The following is a 20,102-nucleotide window of genomic DNA, read 5'->3' as shown; positions in this document are numbered from 1 at the left end:
TCAGGCAACACTCTAATCCTTCATTAACGTCTTTAGTGTAACAGCCGAAAGTCTCAACCTAATGCACATAAGACACGGCTTTTAGAATTATTACTCAACACGCTCGTTGCACTGAGTAAACACCGTGTTTCATTAGACTAGGACTCCTTATCTCGAGCAAATAACGTTACAACACATGTCAACCTTAACCTTAGTGTCAGCGTCTCAGCATTGTCTTAATATGGTCTTTCCATGGGCATTGTCTTAATATGGGAGAACCATCCGACCGATGCGCCGGCTTCTTTCGATCGCCCGCAACTCCCACACCAATACACGGCTTTTACCACCACCTGCTGGTCAATACCGGCACGGTTGTTTAAAAAAAAAAAGGGGGAAAAAAATTCCAACCAATCACAAGCTAGAAAGTCTAGTATTTATTCGACGTCATTTCCTGCCTGCGTCCTCTTTTCACCGTTTGGTCAGACTTCCATACGGCGTTGTTTCGTGGTGAGTTTGCATACGATGATATTACTGTTAAAAATGCATCAAATGGACAAATTGTTCCTGATATCGAAAGATTAACCGTTGGGGTGTACTGGAGTGCTTCGCAGTTCCAGCTAAATGCGCGATTATCGGAGTTAATTGCGCCAAGTGCTCGATGCTAATGTATTAGCTAGTGTGCTAGCCTGCCACGCGCTCGCCAATGTGTCGCCCTCGCGACCGACTACTATGTTTAAAAAGCATTGGGTAGTTATAATGAAGCGGGTGAAATCAAATCGTCTTATAGGTGATGGAAGACATGCCAGCGGTTTTCTTTTTCAAAAATCCATTCCTTTTAAAATTACTCTACACGTGTTCGGCTTTAAAAAGGCTGTAGTTTCCCGTAAGCGGGGGCAGAATTATATTATTTTATTTATTTAATGAATACATAGATGTATATATTTTTTTTAAAAAAAAGAATCCTGAACTTTTTGGACTAATGTTTGTCCCTCTTCTCGCAGCTCTCCCAACTCACTCGTAACGCAGGGAAAGTGGTCACGATGTCCGGAGGTCTAGATGTCCTTCAAATGAAGGAGGAGGATGTGCTGAAGTTCCTGGCGGCAGGAACCCATTTGGGAGGCACCAACTTGGACTTCCAGATGGATCAGTACGTGTACAAGAGGAAAAGTGATGGTGAGCCGTGGAATAATTCCTGTTCACGTTGATGTTGGATGCTTTCCAAATGTCCCAAGTTGTTCAACGTTTCCGCTTCTGAACCCTACCGCAGGTATTTACATCATCAACTTGAAGAAGACTTGGGAAAAGCTGTTGCTGGCCGCCAGGGCCATCGTTGCCATTGAAAACCCAGCTGATGTGTGCGTCATCTCATCCAGGAACACTGGGCAGGTACACACACTTGCCATCTGTGATCTGAGCCCTTGTATTCAGCACTGATGGCTCGTTGAGTTGCCACTGTGAAAGTTTAGTGTATACAGTGCACACTGTTAAAGCCTTGCACTGAGGTCAGTGTACAGGTGTCGGAAGTGTGCGAGAGTAAGCTGGACAGATTTTCGCTAACACCATGAGGACTGCTGTCCTATGAATGGCGTTTGATAGCCATCTGAGCCACATTTTACATACATGCATAATTATTATTATTTTGCATAATTATTATTTTTCCCAGTACATGATTATCACAAATGAATTGTTGGACTGAAAGAGTTCTTTCTACCCCAGAGAGCAGTGCTGAAGTTTGCCTCCGCCACTGGTGCAACAACCTTCCATGGCCGCTTCACTCCTGGCACATTCACCAATCAGATCCAGGCTGCCTTCAGGGAGCCACGCCTCCTGCTTGTGACCGACCCCCGCGCTGACCATCAGCCACTCACCGAGGCCTCTTACGTCAACATTCCCACCATTGCCCTGTGCAACACTGATTCACCACTGAGATACGTGGACATTGCCATCCCCTGCAACAACAAGGTGAGCTCAGTTGGAACGTGCGGAACAATGGGGGCCGTTTCCGGGGGGGGGAAACGGCCCGTAGCGCATCTTTGCACACTGTTAGAGCCCGGCACTGTCCTGTATGTGCGGTGCTGGGTGTAGGGTGTGTGCTAAATTGAAAGCTGAGCCTCTTGTCCTCATCTCTGAATCACTCAGAGGTGGTTATAGAGGTCTAGCAACATAAGCACTTCCAGTTAACACCCTGTATCTATGTACTGGACACGGCAATCCTGCCAGAGCTGAATTTTCACTCATTGGTTTTGTGACTTTTGCAGGGTCACCACTCTGTGGGTCTCATGTGGTGGATGTTGGCGAGGGAAGTTCTCCGAATGAGGGGAACCATTTCCAGAGAGCACCCATGGGAGGTCATGCCTGATCTGTACTTCTACAGGGATCCTGAGGAGGTGAGATTTGTTACATGAACTGTAAACTAGCTTGAGATGAACTCAGAGGATTAAAAATTTACATTTTTATATATTTTTTCTAAATGTAGATTGAGAAGGAGGAACAAGCTGCGGCTGAGAAGGCTGTTGGGAAGGAGGAGTTCCAGGGTGAATGGAGTGCCCCTGCAGCTGAGTTCACCCAGCCTGAGGTGGCTGACTGGTCTGAGGGCGTCGCTGTGCCATCTGTGCCCATTCAGCAGTTCCCCGCAGGTAAAAATCTTTTAGACACTTGGTTTGTTTTCAGCTGCCCAGGTTGTCCTAGTCTTAACTCGCTTAAGTCCGTTTCCAAGTGTTTCTCAAAATGATTGTATTTATCTGTCTTGATTCTGATGCAGCAGCCACAGCAGCCACAACAGCAGCGGCGGTGGCGGCGGCAGCGGCCCCTGCTGTGAAGACCGGAGAAGTGTTTTCTGGTAAGCAATTGAAAACAGTGACATCGCATGATATTTCTGTATTTATTTTTTGTTAATCCAACATTTTCTTTGCAGAGGACTGGAGTACTCAGCCTGCGACTGAAGACTGGTCCACTGCTCCCACTGCTCAAGCATCCGACTGGGGTGGCGCTGCCTCTGATTGGTCTTAAAGCAGCCAATGTCCCAAAATAAAAATTGTTTCTACAATTGACTTTATTGTCTCGTTTTATTCATTCTTGACTCTGTTGTGTTCCTGTTTAATCAAATTGAGTTGACTGTAGGGAAATGTGGAAACACTTTTACATTGCATAGCACAATAGCTTGTCATTTTTTTTGTGAAACTGCAGTATTAAGTCAATTGTTAAATTTAGTTATTGGTGAATATCTCATTCATTCATTCACATACCCGCTTAGTCCCGAGCTCAGGGTCACGGGGGTCTGCTGGAGCCTATCCCAGCTGTCTTAGGGCGAAGGCAGGGGACACCCCGGACAAGTCGCCAGTTCATCGCAGGGCCACATAGAAACAGACAACCATTCACACTCACATGCACACCTATGGACAATTTAGAATGTTCAATTGACCTCACATGCATGTTTTTGGAGTGTGGGTGGAAGCCGGAGAACCCGGAGAGAACCCACGCAGACACAGGGAGAACATGCAAACTCCACACAGAAAGGTCCTAGGTCCGGGTCCCGGAATCGAACCCACGACCTTCTTGCTGTGAGGCGGCAGCGCTAACCACTGCGCCACCGTGTCGCGAATATCTCATTTTGGTTGTTTTTTTTTCACGCAAATATGCATATTTAGATTCCAAATTTGGATTTCTGAAGTCAATACCAGTGTTTTATTATTATTTTTAATACTTGGGAGAACACCCGAGCACTGAAAAGGTCCACTTCCCTTCTTTCTTCACATGCAAACTTATCACTGCCAGCCTGTGTAGGTATATTTTCCACATGGTATTGGATCTTTAATGCAAAATTTTCTCAAGGCTTCGATTAACCACCTTGTATCGAGCACGTTTTGTTTTCGTCAGTTCGTCTGCGAACAATCGTTGGGAATTTAATATACTTTTCTCTCTTTTTTGTGAATACCGGTAGCGCTCGAGCACAACTGACTCATCCCGCCTGTTCTGAACAATCGCCCTCGGCGCGTTCGCGCTTGTCTGTCAGGTGGGCGTGTTTGAGCTCTGTCATTGGACGGCGCCGCTCTGTTTCCTCCTCAACTTCCGCTTTCTTTTCATACACACGCCCAGCCACTGAATAATGATAATAATGATCAAGATGGCTACTACAGAATCCTCCTTGCGGTAGCTTAACCACGAATTTCATGGAAGCGCTCAGAACCGCGATTTATTTGCCTTTAAGTTTGTCGTAGTTGACGGGGCGTGTGCCAGGGACGCTACTATATGGATTGATAAGGACTGCTGGGAGATAAAAGTCATTGTGTTGCTCGCAGCACTCATTGCGAGGAAGCTAGCAGCTCCACACTAGCTAGCTTCAGTCGTCGACCATCTCCGGGAGGGGGAAGCCTCCCTGCCAGCGGCGGCTCGGAGGAGTTTCTCACGGCGTCTCTTCGCCATCGCATGCCCAGTCGACGGACCGCGGCCGTCAGATGGCAGAGCCGAGGAAAGTCCCCTTCGTTACGATCTCGTCCTTCGGCAGCGCGCCGCAGACACCGGAGTCCAACAAGAAGCGCCGCCGCGAAGATGAGGCCGTCGACCTGACTTTAGGGAAAGATGGAGGTGGAAGTGTGGTGGCGCCGGGGTCAGGAGGTGGCGGGGGTTCCTTCGGGAACAGCAAAGGAGGCGATACCGAGGTCGAGGAGGCGAAGCCCACCGTCCGCCTCAGCCTCACGCTGACCGAGCCCAACGAACGAACGTCCGCCGAGTTCAACTACGGCGAACTCGTCAACTCGACTACTACCACTACCACCACCACTACTACTACGACTACTCAGGTTAGCAATGCGTGGCCGCGCACTGTTTGCATGCGGGATGGGCCGAGACGAGAGAGGCATCAGCGGTGCACTCCTTCCTATCTGTAGTCAGCAGGGCATGATTCCGTGGCATGATTAGATAGGCCAATGTTTTGCTCAGCGATGCTTTACACTGGTGCCGTACAACACTAGTGAGACACTTCTGAGTCACACTTCTAGCGAGTTACTGTACTTCAAACTAACTCTTCGTGCTATTTGGAGGGTTGTGGTGGCGGTGCGGTTGCATGGGCAAAGAAGTAAACTATTTGGCCTTCCACTTTCAACGGAAGAATTGTGCCCAGTTTTATTCACTTTTGTGCCACTTTCCAGAACTATTGCACGCTGACCTCTGACCTCCACCGCATCTCTGTTCCACTTTGAACAGATGCGAAAGATTAGGCTTTCTTGTGTGGTTGACAGGAGCTTGGTCTGTCGTGCAAATTTTAACACACATTGAGTTACATTTCTAATACGAAATTCAACTCATTTAAACTCTTGTGAACTTAACTGTTGTCGGATTTCCTTTTGTTGTCTTTAGGTAAAGCTTCCAGGTGCAACAGTCCCTAAAGGGCTCACTCCCATGCTGGATCCCAGTGACCCTTTTGCTGATGATGACAAAGAAAGAAGGGAAGTGGAAGAGCTGGCCAGGAAATTTGAGAGCAAATACGTGAGTGTTGCGCTTAAAATGTTTTGATCACGCCAGACCATGTGATGTGCAGTGATACCGAAGACTGTGATAAATCCGCTGGCTGCGGTTGTATTTAGGGGAAAGGCGTTAACATGTAGGTCATTGCTTGTAGTTGCTCACTGTTCTTGCATGACCACTCTGTTTGCAGGGTGGTGCCGCAAAGAAGAAGAAGAAGGACAGGATTCAGGACCTTGTTGATATTGGCTTTGGCTACGATGAGACCGACCCGTTTATTGACAACTCAGAGGCCGTAAGTTCCTTTCTTCCAGAATACGCTTTCTAGAATAACTCAAGTGGTCCAGTGGCAGAGAGTCCTCCTTGAGACCGTGGGAATTGCGGGTTCCATCCCCGGCCGGGTCATACCAATGACTTTAAAGATAGTCCCCATTGACTCCCTGCTTGGCATTGGTTATTGGAGCATTAAACTGCTCCCTCAGGGGATGATGGTTCAAATGCGAAGGGCAAATTTCACATCCTTTAAAGTGACCTTTAAAGTGTTATTCCCATATTCTTAAGTTCTTGAGCCTCAAAATATCCAGAAAAGATGTCCTACTTCTTTTCAGTGCTACTTTTTACATCTATTGTATGCGTTTTCTGTGTACATTAAATTGGATATAGTTTAAAATAAATAAATAAATAAATAAAACTATGTATAATACACATGCATATGTGTATTTTTTAAAAGCTTGTTACCTTTATTAGCATATTTCTTTATTTTTCTAAATATAATAATTCATTTTTTTTGTCATCTCTGTAAATGAATTTCCATCACTGGTGAAGGAGAGTTTAAGCAAATGCCTGTGTTGCTCTTCCTCAAGTCCAGCTCTTCATGGATCTTGTGTATTGACACATTTGACACGCTCGTCCATTAATCTGTACTAAGATTTTTGCTACTTCTTTTGTGCACCAACCATTTTCAACAACCCGAATAGATTCTGACAACGTGCAAGACATCAAGTCTGATTCCAAAGTACAATTTGGTCAGCAGCTGTCAGTTTCTTTTCTCTCTCCCCCCCACCCCTTATTCAATAATAACTATTATTCTAACCCTCTCTTGGTCCAAAGTACGATGAGCTTGTACCAGCATCCCTCACCACAAAGCATGGAGGCTTCTACATCAACACGGGTACGCTGCAGTTCAGAGCAGCGTCCGACTCCGAGGGGGAAAACGGCAGCACAGAGAATAATCTCTTCAAGGTGCGTTCTGTGGCAAAGTGGAAACATCTGCGTTGAAAATGACTGCGTCAGCCGCGTGTAAAATACACAAACTGAATGTTTTGCGACATGTTAATAGAAGGCGAAAGACGGTGAGGAGCGAGCAATAAAGAAACGGCGGAAAAAAGCAGAGGGTGGAATCTTGGAGGACAAGAAACCCAAGAAGAACAAAGTGCCAAGGACTGGGTGAGCATCACGTTTGCTCTTGAAACAGTTTCTGAAGGTCTGCAGTGTTCATCAGAGTTCAGGTTTGCATGTAGGATCACACAAAAATCAGGTCATTATTTATTGAAAAAAATAATAATGAGCTTTTCAGAATTGAGCTTTCCTCTCATCAGGAGTGCTGGACAGATTTTAAGGCTGCAGTGTAAAATAAGTTTTTATAACTATTTATTCAGGGGCTGAATAACTAAATGGCCCCATTTCTCTAAATGCCAGATCAGTTAGAAAGATGGCAAAAAAAAAATATATATTTTGGTGTCTTCATTCTTCATTTAAAAGTTGACCTCCCCCCAAGTGGTTCCTAATCTCAACACGTCCTTCTGCTCCGGCAGAGTTTCAGCCTTGAACCTCCACCGGCCGGAGAAGAAGAAGCGCAAGAAGCTGATGAAGGACTCCATCCACCTGGCCAACATGCTGCGCCGCTTCACCCGGGAGAAGGAGGAGATCCGCAAGAAGAACGTCGTTGCAGCTGGCCTGCCTCGACCTCCCACCGCCGCCGCCGCCGCCGCCACCACCAAAGTGCCCAACGCCAGCGGGGCCGCGCTCCTCGCCGCCCACCCCAAGGCCCTCGGCAGCGCCACGCTCCTCGCCGCCCACCCCAAGGCCCTCGGCGGCGCCGCGCTCCTCGCCGCCCACCCCAAGGCCCCCGGCGGCGCCGCGCTCCTCGCCGCCCACGCCAAATCCCCCGGCGGCGCCACGCTCCTCGCCGCCCACCCTAAAGCCCCCAGCGGTGCCGCGCTCCTCGCCGCCCACGCCAAGGCCCCCGGCGGCAGCGGCGACTGCCACATGGCCGACTTGAGCGCCGACCCGGCCGTGATGTCGCTCCTGGGGACGGCCAACAACGACCTGCTGCAGGACATGATGGGCGACCTGGACTTTGCCATGCTGGACTCTCCTCAGCCCTCCAGTCCCGTGCAGGGGGAGAACGGACTGCTGGGGGCGGGACACAAGGCGGGCGGCGGCAGGCTGCCGCAGCAGGGCAACATGATATCTCCGCCTCCTCTGCCCGGTGGGCTGCCAGGACCTCTGGCCAAACGCATCGAAGACCTGAGAGCGGTAGGAGCTGCAGGCGCACTGCCACCACGTGGTGCTGAACATCAGAACCAACGCTTCTTTAGCACAGGGGTCAGCGACAGCGCACGATATACCCATCTGTCAGTATTCGAGGGGTTGGGGTCCCCGTCCTCCTCAGTGTCACTCAATAGCAATCTAAATTTCCTGAACATGCAGGAAGACTGTAATAACCTTACAATAGTAACAAATGAACATCTGCTTTTATTCATTCTTCTGCCAGGTGAAAACGCACCGCTCCCTTCTCCCTTTTGAGAAGTTTTAAAACGTGTAATATTTGACGAGGTGATCTTCACTATTATTTATTTGAGCGGCCATTAGTGACAATTATTTATATTATTTTTTTAGCTTTTTGAACAAATATGAGACCCCCTTAAAAATGTTGCTTTCCTCGGTTTACCTTTAGTTATAAATTATTATTAATGACACTCATCTATTTGAAGACACTCATCACGTTAATGAGTTCTCAGAATAATTATCAACAATGACTTGACACAGTTGGATACAGATAACATCAGTATTCAACACTTTATTTCCACTAATCAGAGTTCACCTAAGTTCACCCAAGTTTCTCTAGACTTCAGGTATAATAAAATATTTTTAATAATTTTAATTGCTGGTGTCTCCCCCTCCCCCCGGATGCAACTGCTGTCCTACAAATATTGCATTGAGCCGAAAAGTCATTCATTTTCGTGAAATTCGCCCACAGCTCAGTGTGCTTTAACGGTTACGACGGTTAAGACCGCTGAAGTACCTCTGTACCGTTCTAATTAGGAACCTGTACAAAAATAATTACCGGTACACGGTACACATCCCTAGTCATAAATTGTCTGATCTTTAAATACAAGACAACTCTGCTTCTGAAACTTTAAGTTAACTTTTAATCAGTCAAGTTTGAAATATTTTAGCTTTTTTATTTTCTTCAGTTATGAGAACCGTAACCCCTCAAACGCACCTGACACGTTTCCACGGTAAAAATGTCAGCGGATTCGTGCACGTCAGCCGGCACCGAGCAGCGTCTCCGATAAACACGGAGGCTTAACCGTGGAAACACGTCAGGTGTGTTTGACACATTACGTGTTTGATAACGAGAAGAAGCAAAAAAAATGGAAAATCTAGCCGCCGTGAATTTTGTTGGATTTGAAGTATTTCATTAATTAAATGAGTGTAATTCTTGACCCACCCTGACCGTTAAACATAAGGAATTGCATGTATTGTGTTTACACTGTGTTTATGGGTCATATAAAGTAGCAATAACAGATTTAACCCTCCCTCCCTTCCCCAGGCCTCCAAGCTGTTTGACGATGAGGGCAGGAAGAAGTTCTTCACGTTGGACATGAACAACATCCTTTTAGAGTGAGTCCAAAAGCGTTTTCTTCACACCAGCTCTCGAAATAACACACACGGCTTCCCCCCCCGCGTCATGCTTGAATAATCACGCGCGTGTGTTTTTGTTTTCGTCGCACGGCAGCATCGAGCTACAAGTTCAGGAGCAGCCTGCAGAGGTGCGCTCAGCCATCTACACTCACCTGGAGGCCTTTGTACCCTGCAATAAAGAAGCCCTGCTCAAGCGGCTCAAGAAGCTCAGCCTCAACATACAGGTGTGTGTCAGTGATGTTTCCTTTTTTTTTTTTTTTTTTTCAATATCAAAGCGATGAAAGCAACTCAGAGGTGCGGCAACGGCGGTCTTATCCAGGGGTGGGCAGCAAACCTTTTGACTGTTGGGCCACAGTGGGTTCTGAAATTTGACAGCGGGGTCTGAGCCGGAGCAGATGGATGGAGTGTTTTGGTGACCCAGCTCATAGGAGGAAAGTATATCGTGGAATATGTAGAAAACATGTGCTTTAATGTCTATTGAAAATGAAGAAAAGCGTTACAGCAAAATCTGTGTCTTTGAAGCCCCACAGTATTTAGCTCCTTTTTGAAATTACCGTTAAAAGCACTGCAAAAATGGATGAAATTAAGCCATTTTATGACTTACTCTAAATATAATTTCTTCAAGCTCGGCGGGCCTCATATGGCCCCTGGGCCTCAGTTTGCCCATGCCTGGTCTAATCTGACATGCGATTATTGCTAATAAAAAAAACAAACCGTTGTGTGGCCGTGTGACCCATGAAGAAGTTAAGATTTGAAGGTCCAGGCTGTAATATTTGGAGATTTTGAAGAAGAAGCAGTGGCATCAAGTGGTTACATTTTCGATTGCAGCATTTTTCACTCTCCCTCCTTCTCCCGAGGTTGCCAGTGAACTACGGTGGCCACTCCTTTTAACGGCACTCATTTTTTTTTAGCGCCCGAGTAACGCCTGGTTCACACCGGAGGGGAAAATCGCGCGCGAGCCGCATGCCCTCCTGTTTAGACAACTCACTGTACTTCTCCGTGTCGTGCGTGCGTCCCGGGTACGTGAATAGCAGTGGAACGGAGTCCTCTTCCGTTCGGCGCCAATGGTGTCGTTCACACCACACTCAAAAGCGGCGCGCACCTCCGTGGCCGGTGTAGGTACAGAATCTGTCCGGGGCTACGGCAACTCAATTAGGACAAACTATATCGCGGTCGGATAAATAGAGTAGATAGACTGATGGATATAACCATATTATACATATATATGTAATGATAGAACGAACAATAGATGGATAGATGGCTCTCTGTCTAACTACCGTTTGTATGTGATGTCATTGGGCGGAGTCTGGCGATGGCCGATGACATCACATACGGCAAGTCTGTTGCGACAAACTACATTGTGCTCGAACGAACAAACGGAAAAAACAAACGCTAGATAGCTATTTATCCGACCGCGATGTAGTTTGTCCTTATAGAGTTGCCGTAGGACACATTCTGTAGCCCCGGACGGATTCTGTACCTACACCGGCTCACAGCGTTCGGCGATCGTTTCGCCGTCTGGTCTATTTTGTGCCCAAGCCATGAGCGATCAGCGATCATGACCTGAACAGGAAGTCCCTCAAAGAAACACGACAGAATCCAGTTCATTTTCAAAATAAAAGCAATTGTCAAAATAAAATGCTGTGATTGACAAACGCGATCATAGTTGTGTACGTTGTATTTGTCAGCATCTAGTATCAGACTGCGAGAGAGATGAAGCATGCAAACATACAAACACACACATCCACACACCCGCATACACACACACAAGTGATGAAGGGGCACACAGCGAAATGACCGATCTCGCATGGAAGTGAAAAGGAATTGTTTTATTTGTAAACCTTAATGGTTGGGAGCATTGGCTTGAGAAGACCTCAAGGTTTGAGGTTTTATTTTTTGCAGGGTATCTGGACAGTTTAAGTATGTAAACGTTTTGGAATGTTCCAATGAAAATAAAAATAGAATTTTTCCACAAAGGAATTAATATTGTCCTCTCCAATGTGTTTCCTAGAAACACAATAAATATCTTAAGTTACAAATGGGGCAGGGTAAAAAAAAAAATTGCACTTGATTTGCGATTTATCGCGAGTTAACTCAGGACTCTAATGCGATTCATTGCGATTAAAAAAATGTAATCGACTGACATGTATAGACATTATACACTTTAATGAATGTATTAATGGGCAGTATATGAAGCTTTAACACTGGGCCTACAAGGTTTTACTTCTGTTGTTCCTGTCTGTGATATGTGCAACAGTGGTGTATATAAATATGTTTGTACACTTGAAATTGACTGCTCTCGACCTCCCCGGCCAGGACGACCGCCTCCGAACGCCTCTGCTGAAGCTGAAGCTGGCCGTGTGCAGCGTGATGCCCGAGCAGATTGCGCGATTCAACATGGACTGCATCGCTAAAGTGGCAAAGTGAGAACCCCCCTTGCCCCCGATCCCCCTGTAGCCAATGTGTTGCGGTGACATCGGCATCCTAAAACTTGTACCCCCCCGCTCACAGGCAGCAGTCGGAGGAAGGAGAGAAGAACGGCTCGGAGGAGGACGACGAGGAAAAACCAGGGAAGAGAGTCATGGGCCCTCGGAAGAAGTTCGTCTGGGACGACAAGCTCAGGTGGGTTTGGTGGAGTCAGTCGTTCCCTGGGGCGGTGGTGTGTGCAAAAAAAATGCACGGTGTTCAAGAACTCTGCACGACTGCCTTTCTCAGGATGCTGCTGTGCAGCCTGGTGCGGGTGAAACTGGGCTGCTACGAGCTGGAGGGCAAGAACTCTCAGTCTCTGGAGGAGTACCTCAAGGCCTTCATGGAGACCGAAGTCAAACCTCTCTGGCCCAAAGGATGGATGCAGACCAGGTGCCTAGCTTTTCCTCCAGCAGTCTGTTCGTTCCAGACAAAAACCTTTTTTTTTTGTCTTCATATATTCATATATATTTGTCTGTCCAACAGGATTTTATTCAAAGAGAGCACTGTCGCTCATGGACACCTCACAGGCTACACGTGAGTTATGTCTTTCTTGTCGTCTTTTTTGATTATTTTTTTCTTAGATAAGTCTTACTTACTGAGCGAGGTCGTACAACCTTGTGATATGTTTTCAGAGCAAAGAGAAAAATGGTCCAAACGCCCAAAGCCAAGCCAAAGGTAAGACTTCGCTTTGAACTATGGCCACACACACACACACACACACACACACACACACACACACACACACACACACACACACACACACACACACACACAGGCTCAAAGTACCCTAAAATGGAGTCATATGTTAATTTTAATCGACCTACTAGTTCTCCTCCCTCACTTTTCACTCCACACTCTGCACTTATTTCAGAAAATGCTGTGTAGCTACATCTTAAATGATTGTATAAATCTTGAAATACAATTACGGGTACCTATAAGTATTGTCAATAACTGAAGTTACCTAATGCAGGGGTTCCCAAACGTTCCACGGCAGACAATGCCCAAAAATATGTCAAGAAACCTCAACTTTTAGAATGTATTTTTCTGACTTTATATTTTCTATTGATTGTTACATTTGTTTAGAATAAGAAAACTATCAACGAACATGTTGATCATCATGCCCATTGTTGTGCACTTCAAGGTCCAGTGTTTAATATTTGGTAAAAGCTTAATATACAGCCCATAATTAATGCATTAATAAGTGTATAATACACACACACACACACACACACACCTAGATCAAGGGTCTTTCTCCCAGTTAGCTGCCGTTATGCCCCACCATATTTCTAAGGAAGCCTGGTGTGGACAATCCAGCTGCCTGACTGTGCGTGTGGTATTTAGGTTGAACACTGGCGCCCTCAAATAAACCAATGAAGAAGAAGACGGAGAAGGTGGATGAGATTTTCAGGGTTCGGTGTGCAGGCCACTGTAGTTCACTGCCAAGCTCAGGAGGGGGAGGGAGAGTGAAAGACGCTGCAATCTGAAATGGAAACGGCAGGAAATTGCATTATGTACTATTATCATTGATCATATTTAATAATAATGATAAAACGATAACTACATTGCATTTGATGTTAACTGCTAAAAGATGATTTCATTCTAATCATTGTTTATGCAGTTATTAGAATTTTCTTTCCTCTTCTCTCCAATTTTCGGCATGCCCTTTGCGACCCCTGGTGGCCGACAATTTTGACAACTACTGATTGAAACACAGAAACACACAGCACCTCAGGCAACACAAATCAGACATCCTCGAGTTTGCTCGTGCAACACATAGAATGGGGGGGGGGACAAACGTTTTGACTGGTGAGCCACAGTGGGTTTTGAAATTTGACACAGGGGCAGAGGCAGGAGCAGGAGCAGGAGCAGGTTGGCAGTTGGTTGAGTGTTTTGGTGAGCCACCTCATAAATATATCTTGGGATATGTTGAAGACGTGAAAAATGAACAAAAGCGTTCCAACAGAATCCACGGTATTTAGCGTGCCAGTGAACTACGGTGGCCTGCGCACCCAAACCTGGGTACCGCACCCACCTTCTTTGTCCGTTGGTTTATTTGAAGACTTGAGCCTTCATCCTCAATAGGAAACACACTGAGGAAATGGATGAAATACAGCCATTTTGTGACTCACTGTTCATATGATGTCTTCAAGTTCGGTGGGCCGGATTAAAAAGGTCAATGGGCCACATGTGGCCCCTGGGCCGTAGTTTGCCCACACCTGACATAGACCCGTAGAACCATAGAAAATGCCTGACGTAACCCCCCCCCCCCCGACCCGCAGGAGGCCGTCTGGGTTCAGAGGTCGACCCCCTCGGCGGGGTCCAGCGAGCCCATCTGCCTGGACCCCCTGGCTGAGGACTCCATCTCGCAGGCCCTGGCCATCCTGGGCAGCGCCGCCAAGGGCCTCGCCCACGGGGACGGCCCCCCATCGCCCCCTGCCCCCGCCACCGCCGCCGCCTCCAAGCCCTCATTGCTCCGCCCCTCCGCCCCTCCACCGACGCCCCCCCACCTCCTCCTCTCGCAGCAGCTGAAGAAGAACTCGGTGGCGTCTCACTACATCGCTACCTCGTCCTCCCCCTCTGCCTCCCCCGCCTCCCGCCCCCTCCCTCCCTCCCCCGCCGCCGCCCCCCGCCCCCTCCTCACCTCCACCGCCAGCCCCTCCCCCTCGGCCGTGGTCAAGGCCTCGGCGCTGATGCACAGGCACTCAGCGCCCGGCGCTCAGAAGACTCTGAGAGCCGCCCCGCCCTCCTCCCTGTCCCCCTCGCCCTCGCCGGCCAAACCTCGCCCACCGCCCACCGCCTCCCCCCTCCTTGTGCCCCCCGGCGCCAAGGTGCTCACCGCCACCCCCGCCGCCGGCGTCCTCAAAGGCGGCAGCGGCGGCAAGAGCGGCGGCGGCGCCATCGCCCCGTCGCCTCGCCCGCAGAGCCTCCTCCCGTCCCCGGCGCACGCCGGCGCCCCCAAACCCTTTCTGTCGGCGGCCCCCCGCCTCCCCCACCAGCAGACCCCCCCGCCCTCGCCCGCCGTGACCTCCGCGGGGGCCCGGCCCCCCCGGCCGCAGTCGGGCTTCATCACCCCGATGCACGCCACCCTCACCAAACCCCCCCACGGCAGCGTCCCGCCCATCGTCAAGCTCACCCCCCGGACGCCCAACCCCCCCTCCTCCACCTCCTCCTCCCCCTCCCCCTCCACCCCGTCCCTGTTCCCCCACACTCCCAGGTCTCAGGCTACCCCCCCCCTCCGCCAGTACTCCCCCAAAAGCCCCGCGGGCTACCGCCCGCCGTTCTCAGGGTCCCCAGGCGGGGCGGCGGCCAAGCTGGGGCCGGGCGGCTACACGTCGCCCAGCAGCCAGAAGACCACCAGCAGCAGCAGCAGCAGCAGCAGCAGCAGCAGCGGGCTCAGCAGCAGCAGCAGCAGCAGCAGCAGCAGCGCCCCCATCAGCAAGCATTCAGGAACTAGTGCCTCGCCCGCCACTGTGGGCCAGCGTCAGAGGCCTGTGGGCGGGGCCTCCCAGGGAAGCAAACCCGCCGTCTCCTCGCCCTCTTCCGTCTCCTCTCAGCTACCGCAGGTGAGTGTCTGATAATCGCCCCCTACTGGCCACACAGTGCAATCACTACATTGTGTTTTTTTTTAACATTTTTTTCTTTGGAGCCACGGTACATTTTTGTTCCACTGACAAAATCCCACGGCACACCACCAAGCAAAAATATTATAAAATGACACTTTTTAGCCTGATTATGACAATATAGTCTCTTATTTATTGATACTGACTGTGTGTGAAACCTGTTTAGATGCTCACACAGCTGATGTCCTGGGAGGGAAATGGGCTCACGTTCCTTTTATAGCACAGTCACTCCAGAATGGAATGTGATTATTTTTTTCTTTTTAGACCTAACTAAGTGAAAATGGATTATTTTTCACAGCACACCGGACGTCACCTCACGGTGCTCCAGTGTGCAGCGGCACAGTGTTTGCAAAACATTGCCAGCATTGCAAGTAGTGCACAACCGATGGTCACCAACCATCATCCCATCATCCATTGTGCTCACGCAGACCCAGCTGTAGAAAAGGCTATGGTTGGCTGTTGAGTGCACTCACCACTACAGTTGGCTACATAGAACTGCCTCCATAGGGAGCAGAGAACAGGTGGGTGATTCGGACAGGTTATTGGTTATTGTGCTTCCCGCTTGAGGTTAATCATTTATAGGATAAGGAGCTATATATGGTCTCATAACCTACTGTAACTTATTGTTTTCCTGTTGCTGGTTCCATCAGGAGCTTCAGTTGACCTGCTTTCAAGCAATGACCTGCTAAACTTGCATTTTACGCCATATTATGAATGTATTTTGTGTGCTAAGGTTCCTCCTCACTGATGTCTGAATATTCATAAAATCCTAAATATCCTCATGATTTTATAAATGTTTGTTTTTTTTGGTATGTATTCATTTGAAAGAACCTTGGTTTGCAAGAAACTGTGTTTGACTCCGTTTACTTTGGTGCAGGGCCTCAGTTCGTTATTGTCTTGTTGTATTCAAGGGAAAAGGGTATTATTATTGTATCTATGCATTATGCCGTGTTTGTCCAGGACATACAGAAGAGTCCAAAAGACATTTTCTGTCATCTTTATGTATTGGTGACATTCATTGAAAAGATGAGGAGTGTTGATATTAGTATTGTGAAACTACCACATAATAACAGAACTTTTGCTGCCTTTTTAGAGCATCGTGTCTCACTGCATGTACACAGTAATGAGAATAACTGAAACTGTAAACGAGCCAGGCCACTTTCCCTGCACACTTGCTAACCAAACCCCCTCCATCCCCCCCCTCCCCCCCAAAAAAAACAGGAAGTCTTAACGGTCGTTACCGTGCAATGTGTTTTCTTGTTGTTGTTTTTTTTTGCTCGGACCAAAACTATCGTCTTTGTAGGGAGAGATTCTTCATTTCAATTCTTCTGTTTTCACCAAACGCTCCAATGCTCTTCCGCTCAGGTCTCCGTGGCGAGCGGCAGCAGTCTGCTGGGCCCTGCGACGTCTCTCCCGCTGACCTACGGCATGCTGGGAGGGATGGTGCCAGTGTCGCTGCCCTTCCAGTTCCCCTCGCTGCTCAGCATGCCCCTGGGTGGAGGAGGCTCCGGCTCGGCGGCCGGCGGCTCGGCAGCCGCCAGCAACGCAGCCTTCTCCAACCTGACCCAGAGTGAGTGGCGCACATGGAGTAGAAACCCCTCCCCTCCATAGTAGTGATGGTGATGGTGATGATGATGATGTTCCAGAGGTGGTCGAATCATTCACATTCTGTACTTAAGTAAAAGTATGGCTGGTTCTGAAAGGGAGACCGAACAGGTCCTAATATCAGGTGTTATTGTCTATGTTTTTATTTTTCTCTGGACTGAAAACGTTCTGAACAGTGACCTCAAAGCTGAGGTCCTCGAAAATAATCTCCCTCTAAAATATGGTCCACTTTTATATTGAACTACGCAACAGAAGACTTCGAATTAGAGCTGCAACGATTAGTCGACGTAATCGATTACGTCGACAACATAGCGTCGACGCGTCGTGTTGTTGTAAATTGCTGAACGAGCGGACTCCGGCCGCTACATGCTCGTTTGTACCTGCAGTGCAGTACTGAGCGCTGACGGTGGCGTCGCTCGTGTTGTTTACGTCCTGCAAGAAACAGAAGAATAAGAAAGGCTTCTTCTCTGTAAAGGTTCGAAAACTCCCAACCAAAGTTTCTAAAGCTCACCTAGCATTCCATGCTAGCACTCCGGCGATATGCGACCGCCCTGAAACAGCTAAACCCCGGAGTCGCTGTATCATCACACGCCGCAGAGATGAGTTATGTTTTAAGTGACAGGCTTATTTGTTAATTTATCATCAGCCTATGACGCGAGTACGTTATACGTTTTTTTTTCCTCACGTCGGAAAATCATAGAACAAGCTAGCTTAGCGAACGATAGTTCACTTGGGTAGATGCGTACTTTACGGCAGTAATTAGTGACTCACAGCCCCGGTCAGTAACAGCGTTTATACTGAGTTGTAACACGCTTTCACTCGTCACTTATCAACTGTGTTATTTAGGGCATATTATTTGATATTTAAGTTGTAAGAAATTTGTTAAAGGTGTGTGCATATAACCTTTAAGTCGTTAATGAATATACCTTTATTTTTGTGTCATTATTTTAATATATCTATTTAAAAACAGTAAAACACAGGTGTGAAAATTTAGGCAAGTTAGGTTAAACAGAAGTCCAAAATAGGCGGTGAAAATAAAGAAGATAATTGTGACTAATAATTGAATAATTGATCGATTAGTTGACAACAGAAACGACTGTTTGTTGCAGCCCTACTTCAAATGGCTCCCCCGCGACTACGATAAATAAGTGACTTACTTTAAACACCAAAGTAAAACGCATGGGTTTTTTTTCCAATGTAAGAAGTAGAAAGTACACAGGTTTGTGTACAAATGTAGGGAGTCAAAGTAAAAAGTCTCGAGTACAGTACAGATATCTGAAAAATCTACTCAAGCACAGTCACGCAGTACTTGTACTTTGTTACTCCCCCACCTCTGTGATGTTCCACACTGTGTGTGCAGGCCCTGTCACAGTGAAATACACAAAGGCGTTTTATCAGAAGTGAACAGTTTTCTAGCTACTGTGTGTGTGTGATGCGTTTGTGTCCTGTTGTCTCCTTTTCCTCCCACGAGCCTCGTCGTCGCGTGTGTGCGTGTGTGTGTGTGTTGGTGTGTGTTGGTGTGTGTGTGACCATAATTGTGCGTCAGACTTTTTCCCCGTTTGACACCATTGTTTCATTCTGCTTGCTTTATTTCCTCTTTAACCCCTCCCCCCCCCTCTGTTTACTCTGCACCCCGACCTAAATAATGTCAATCTTGTGCTTGTCCCTTTCCTCTCCCCCCATCCCCTCGTCTGATGGGCCGCCATCACCCATCCTGTCCTGCTGCGCCATCTCCTCCTCCACCCCCCCCGACCCCCCTCCCTGTCCTGTCTCCTCAGATCTGTATAAGAGCATCCAGTCAGGGTCTCAAGTTGCTCTACCTCCTCACTTGCAGCTCGCTTTCTCAGGTAAAATGTGGCCCTCAACCTCCACTACCCCCCCAAAGTCTGCTCCATTGACCCTCCCCCCGCCCCTCCACAGCTCCTCCTCTTTTCCTCAAGTGTCCGGCGTGCTTTGTTTGGAGGCCCGTTGTTTCATTGTCTCCTGTCTGTCTGTCTGTCAGCGCCTGCACGTCTCTTATAGAAAATAGTCACCAGTTGTAAAATGAGTGACGTGTTTCTCACTCTGATGCTGTTTTATGTTTCATTCCTTTCGGTGGCTCATCGACCCCCCCCCCCCCCCCTTTTTTTTTTTTGACCGTGTCTAATGTCCAGATGTCAGTCAAAACCAGGGAGGAGATTCTAAGCGGAAGAATCTCTGATGCAGCCGAACACCGACACCCAGCAGGAGGAGCAGCAGCAGCAGGAGGGTTCGGGTTAGGAGCCTCCAGTGATGTCACAGTGTTCGGGTGCCACAAGCCAGTGAAAGAACACGGCGGGCGGTCGGACGGACGGACGACTCGCAGTCACTGAGGTTGCTGACAGTGACGGGAACGTGCGTTTTGAGAGGTTCACCTCAGATCTTTAACACAAACACACACTTCAAGTGTCTGTTGGGTTTGTGTGTGTGTTTTTTAACAATTTGATAACTTATAAGGCTTCATAGAATTGTTTTAATGAAATGACAAATCCAGTTGGTCAATGTTTACAAAATAGACCTATATCACTGTGGACTGGGGGGGGGGCGAGGATGAATAATGAGTGTGTGTGTGTGTGCGTGAATGCGTGCGTGTCTGGTTGGGTAGATTGAACGTGTGCCTTCGAATGTCTCCCACTCGGATGCATGGTCAGTGTGTCTATTTGGTGCTTTTTTTAAAGTCACAATGTAATTATCAGATATCTGTAAGAATTGTAAACTGCAAATTGACTTTTTGTTTTTTTTCTAATGAGCTGTACACTTTTTCATTGAACTTGAACTGTTGAATGAATTTGTCTCTGTATAAAACGAGCCTCATTTTATTTTTATTTTTTTGAAAATTGCAGGTTTTGACATGCTATGTTGTAAAACATACCGAAACTTTTTATGACATACTAAATAGCGCCGCAAGTTAGACTGTGCTTGAATTGTTATTGTTTTTTTTTTAAATCTTTTTTTTGTTTGTTTTTGTGGTGGTTTAATGACAATTTGATTTGGCTTTAAACCGCAAGCATATTCACGTGC

The 20,102-nt window shown here is 47.8% G+C and overlaps 2 protein-coding genes and 1 non-coding gene across 6 annotated transcripts; all 3 read left to right on the top strand.

Moving 5' to 3' along the window:
* The first annotated feature begins 345 nt into the window (after nt 1-345).
* On the top strand, nt 346-3,029 carry LOC142892408 (small ribosomal subunit protein uS2-like). Of its 2 annotated transcripts, none has more exons than XM_076032578.1 (8): nt 346-486; nt 981-1,152; nt 1,247-1,365; nt 1,696-1,941; nt 2,238-2,366; nt 2,456-2,615; nt 2,744-2,818; nt 2,894-3,029. In XM_076032578.1, exons 2-8 carry the CDS (start codon nt 1,020-1,022, stop codon nt 2,986-2,988), a joined length of 957 nt encoding a protein of 318 aa, XP_075888693.1. In that variant the 5' UTR covers nt 346-486; nt 981-1,019; the 3' UTR covers nt 2,989-3,029. The 2 variants fall into 2 exon arrangements, with proteins under 2 accessions (XP_075888693.1, XP_075888692.1); XM_076032577.1 differs by having other exon boundaries at nt 2,741-2,818.
* Nucleotides 1,453-1,592, top strand: LOC142892542 (small nucleolar RNA SNORA62/SNORA6 family). Its single transcript, XR_012927449.1, has one exon. It is a non-coding gene; the product is annotated as a small nucleolar RNA SNORA62/SNORA6 family (small nucleolar RNA).
* A 1,046-nt stretch (nt 3,030-4,075) lies between the features above and the next one.
* On the top strand, nt 4,076-19,999 carry ubn2b (ubinuclein 2b). Of its 3 annotated transcripts, XM_076032576.1 has the most exons (18): nt 4,076-4,778; nt 5,335-5,463; nt 5,633-5,734; nt 6,550-6,681; nt 6,779-6,885; nt 7,254-7,581; nt 7,702-7,977; nt 9,278-9,348; nt 9,464-9,593; nt 11,686-11,792; nt 11,881-11,991; nt 12,085-12,228; nt 12,322-12,372; nt 12,471-12,513; nt 14,118-15,401; nt 16,824-17,028; nt 18,842-18,910; nt 19,217-19,999. In XM_076032576.1, the coding sequence occupies exons 1-18, from the start codon at nt 4,434-4,436 to the stop codon at nt 19,261-19,263; spliced, it is 3,681 nt and encodes a 1,226-aa protein (XP_075888691.1). In that variant the 5' UTR covers nt 4,076-4,433; the 3' UTR covers nt 19,264-19,999. The 3 variants fall into 3 exon arrangements, with proteins under 3 accessions (XP_075888691.1, XP_075888689.1, XP_075888690.1); XM_076032574.1 differs by having other exon boundaries at nt 7,254-7,977; XM_076032575.1 differs by lacking the exon at nt 18,842-18,910 and having other exon boundaries at nt 7,254-7,977.
* The last annotated feature ends 103 nt before the right edge of the window (nt 20,000-20,102 follow it).

This window comes from Nelusetta ayraudi, unplaced genomic scaffold, assembly GCF_046127955.1.
Source record: "Nelusetta ayraudi isolate G7.1 ecotype Tasmania unplaced genomic scaffold, CSIRO-AGI_Nayr_v1 ptg000034l, whole genome shotgun sequence".
In the NCBI taxonomy this organism is placed as follows: Eukaryota; Metazoa; Chordata; class Actinopteri; order Tetraodontiformes; family Monacanthidae; genus Nelusetta; species Nelusetta ayraudi.
This window is presented reverse-complemented; position numbering and strand designations above follow the sequence as displayed.

Bases quoted from the DNA above. Each gene is read 5' to 3' on its own strand.
- LOC142892408 (XM_076032577.1), top strand. From the start codon at position 1,020: ATGTCCGGAGGTCTAGATGTCCTTCAAATGAAGGAGGAGGATGTGCTG. The intron at 1,366-1,695 runs GTACACACACTT...TTTCTACCCCAG, and splicing joins CATCCAGGAACACTGGGCAG to AGAGCAGTGCTGAAGTTTGC. The intron at 2,819-2,893 runs GTAAGCAATTGA...TTTTCTTTGCAG, and splicing joins GACCGGAGAAGTGTTTTCTG to AGGACTGGAGTACTCAGCCT.
- ubn2b (XM_076032574.1), top strand. From the start codon at position 4,434: ATGGCAGAGCCGAGGAAAGTCCCCTTCGTTACGATCTCGTCCTTCGGC. The intron at 4,779-5,334 runs GTTAGCAATGCG...TGTTGTCTTTAG, and splicing joins CTACTACTACGACTACTCAG to GTAAAGCTTCCAGGTGCAAC. The intron at 6,682-6,778 runs GTGCGTTCTGTG...ACATGTTAATAG, and splicing joins CAGAGAATAATCTCTTCAAG to AAGGCGAAAGACGGTGAGGA.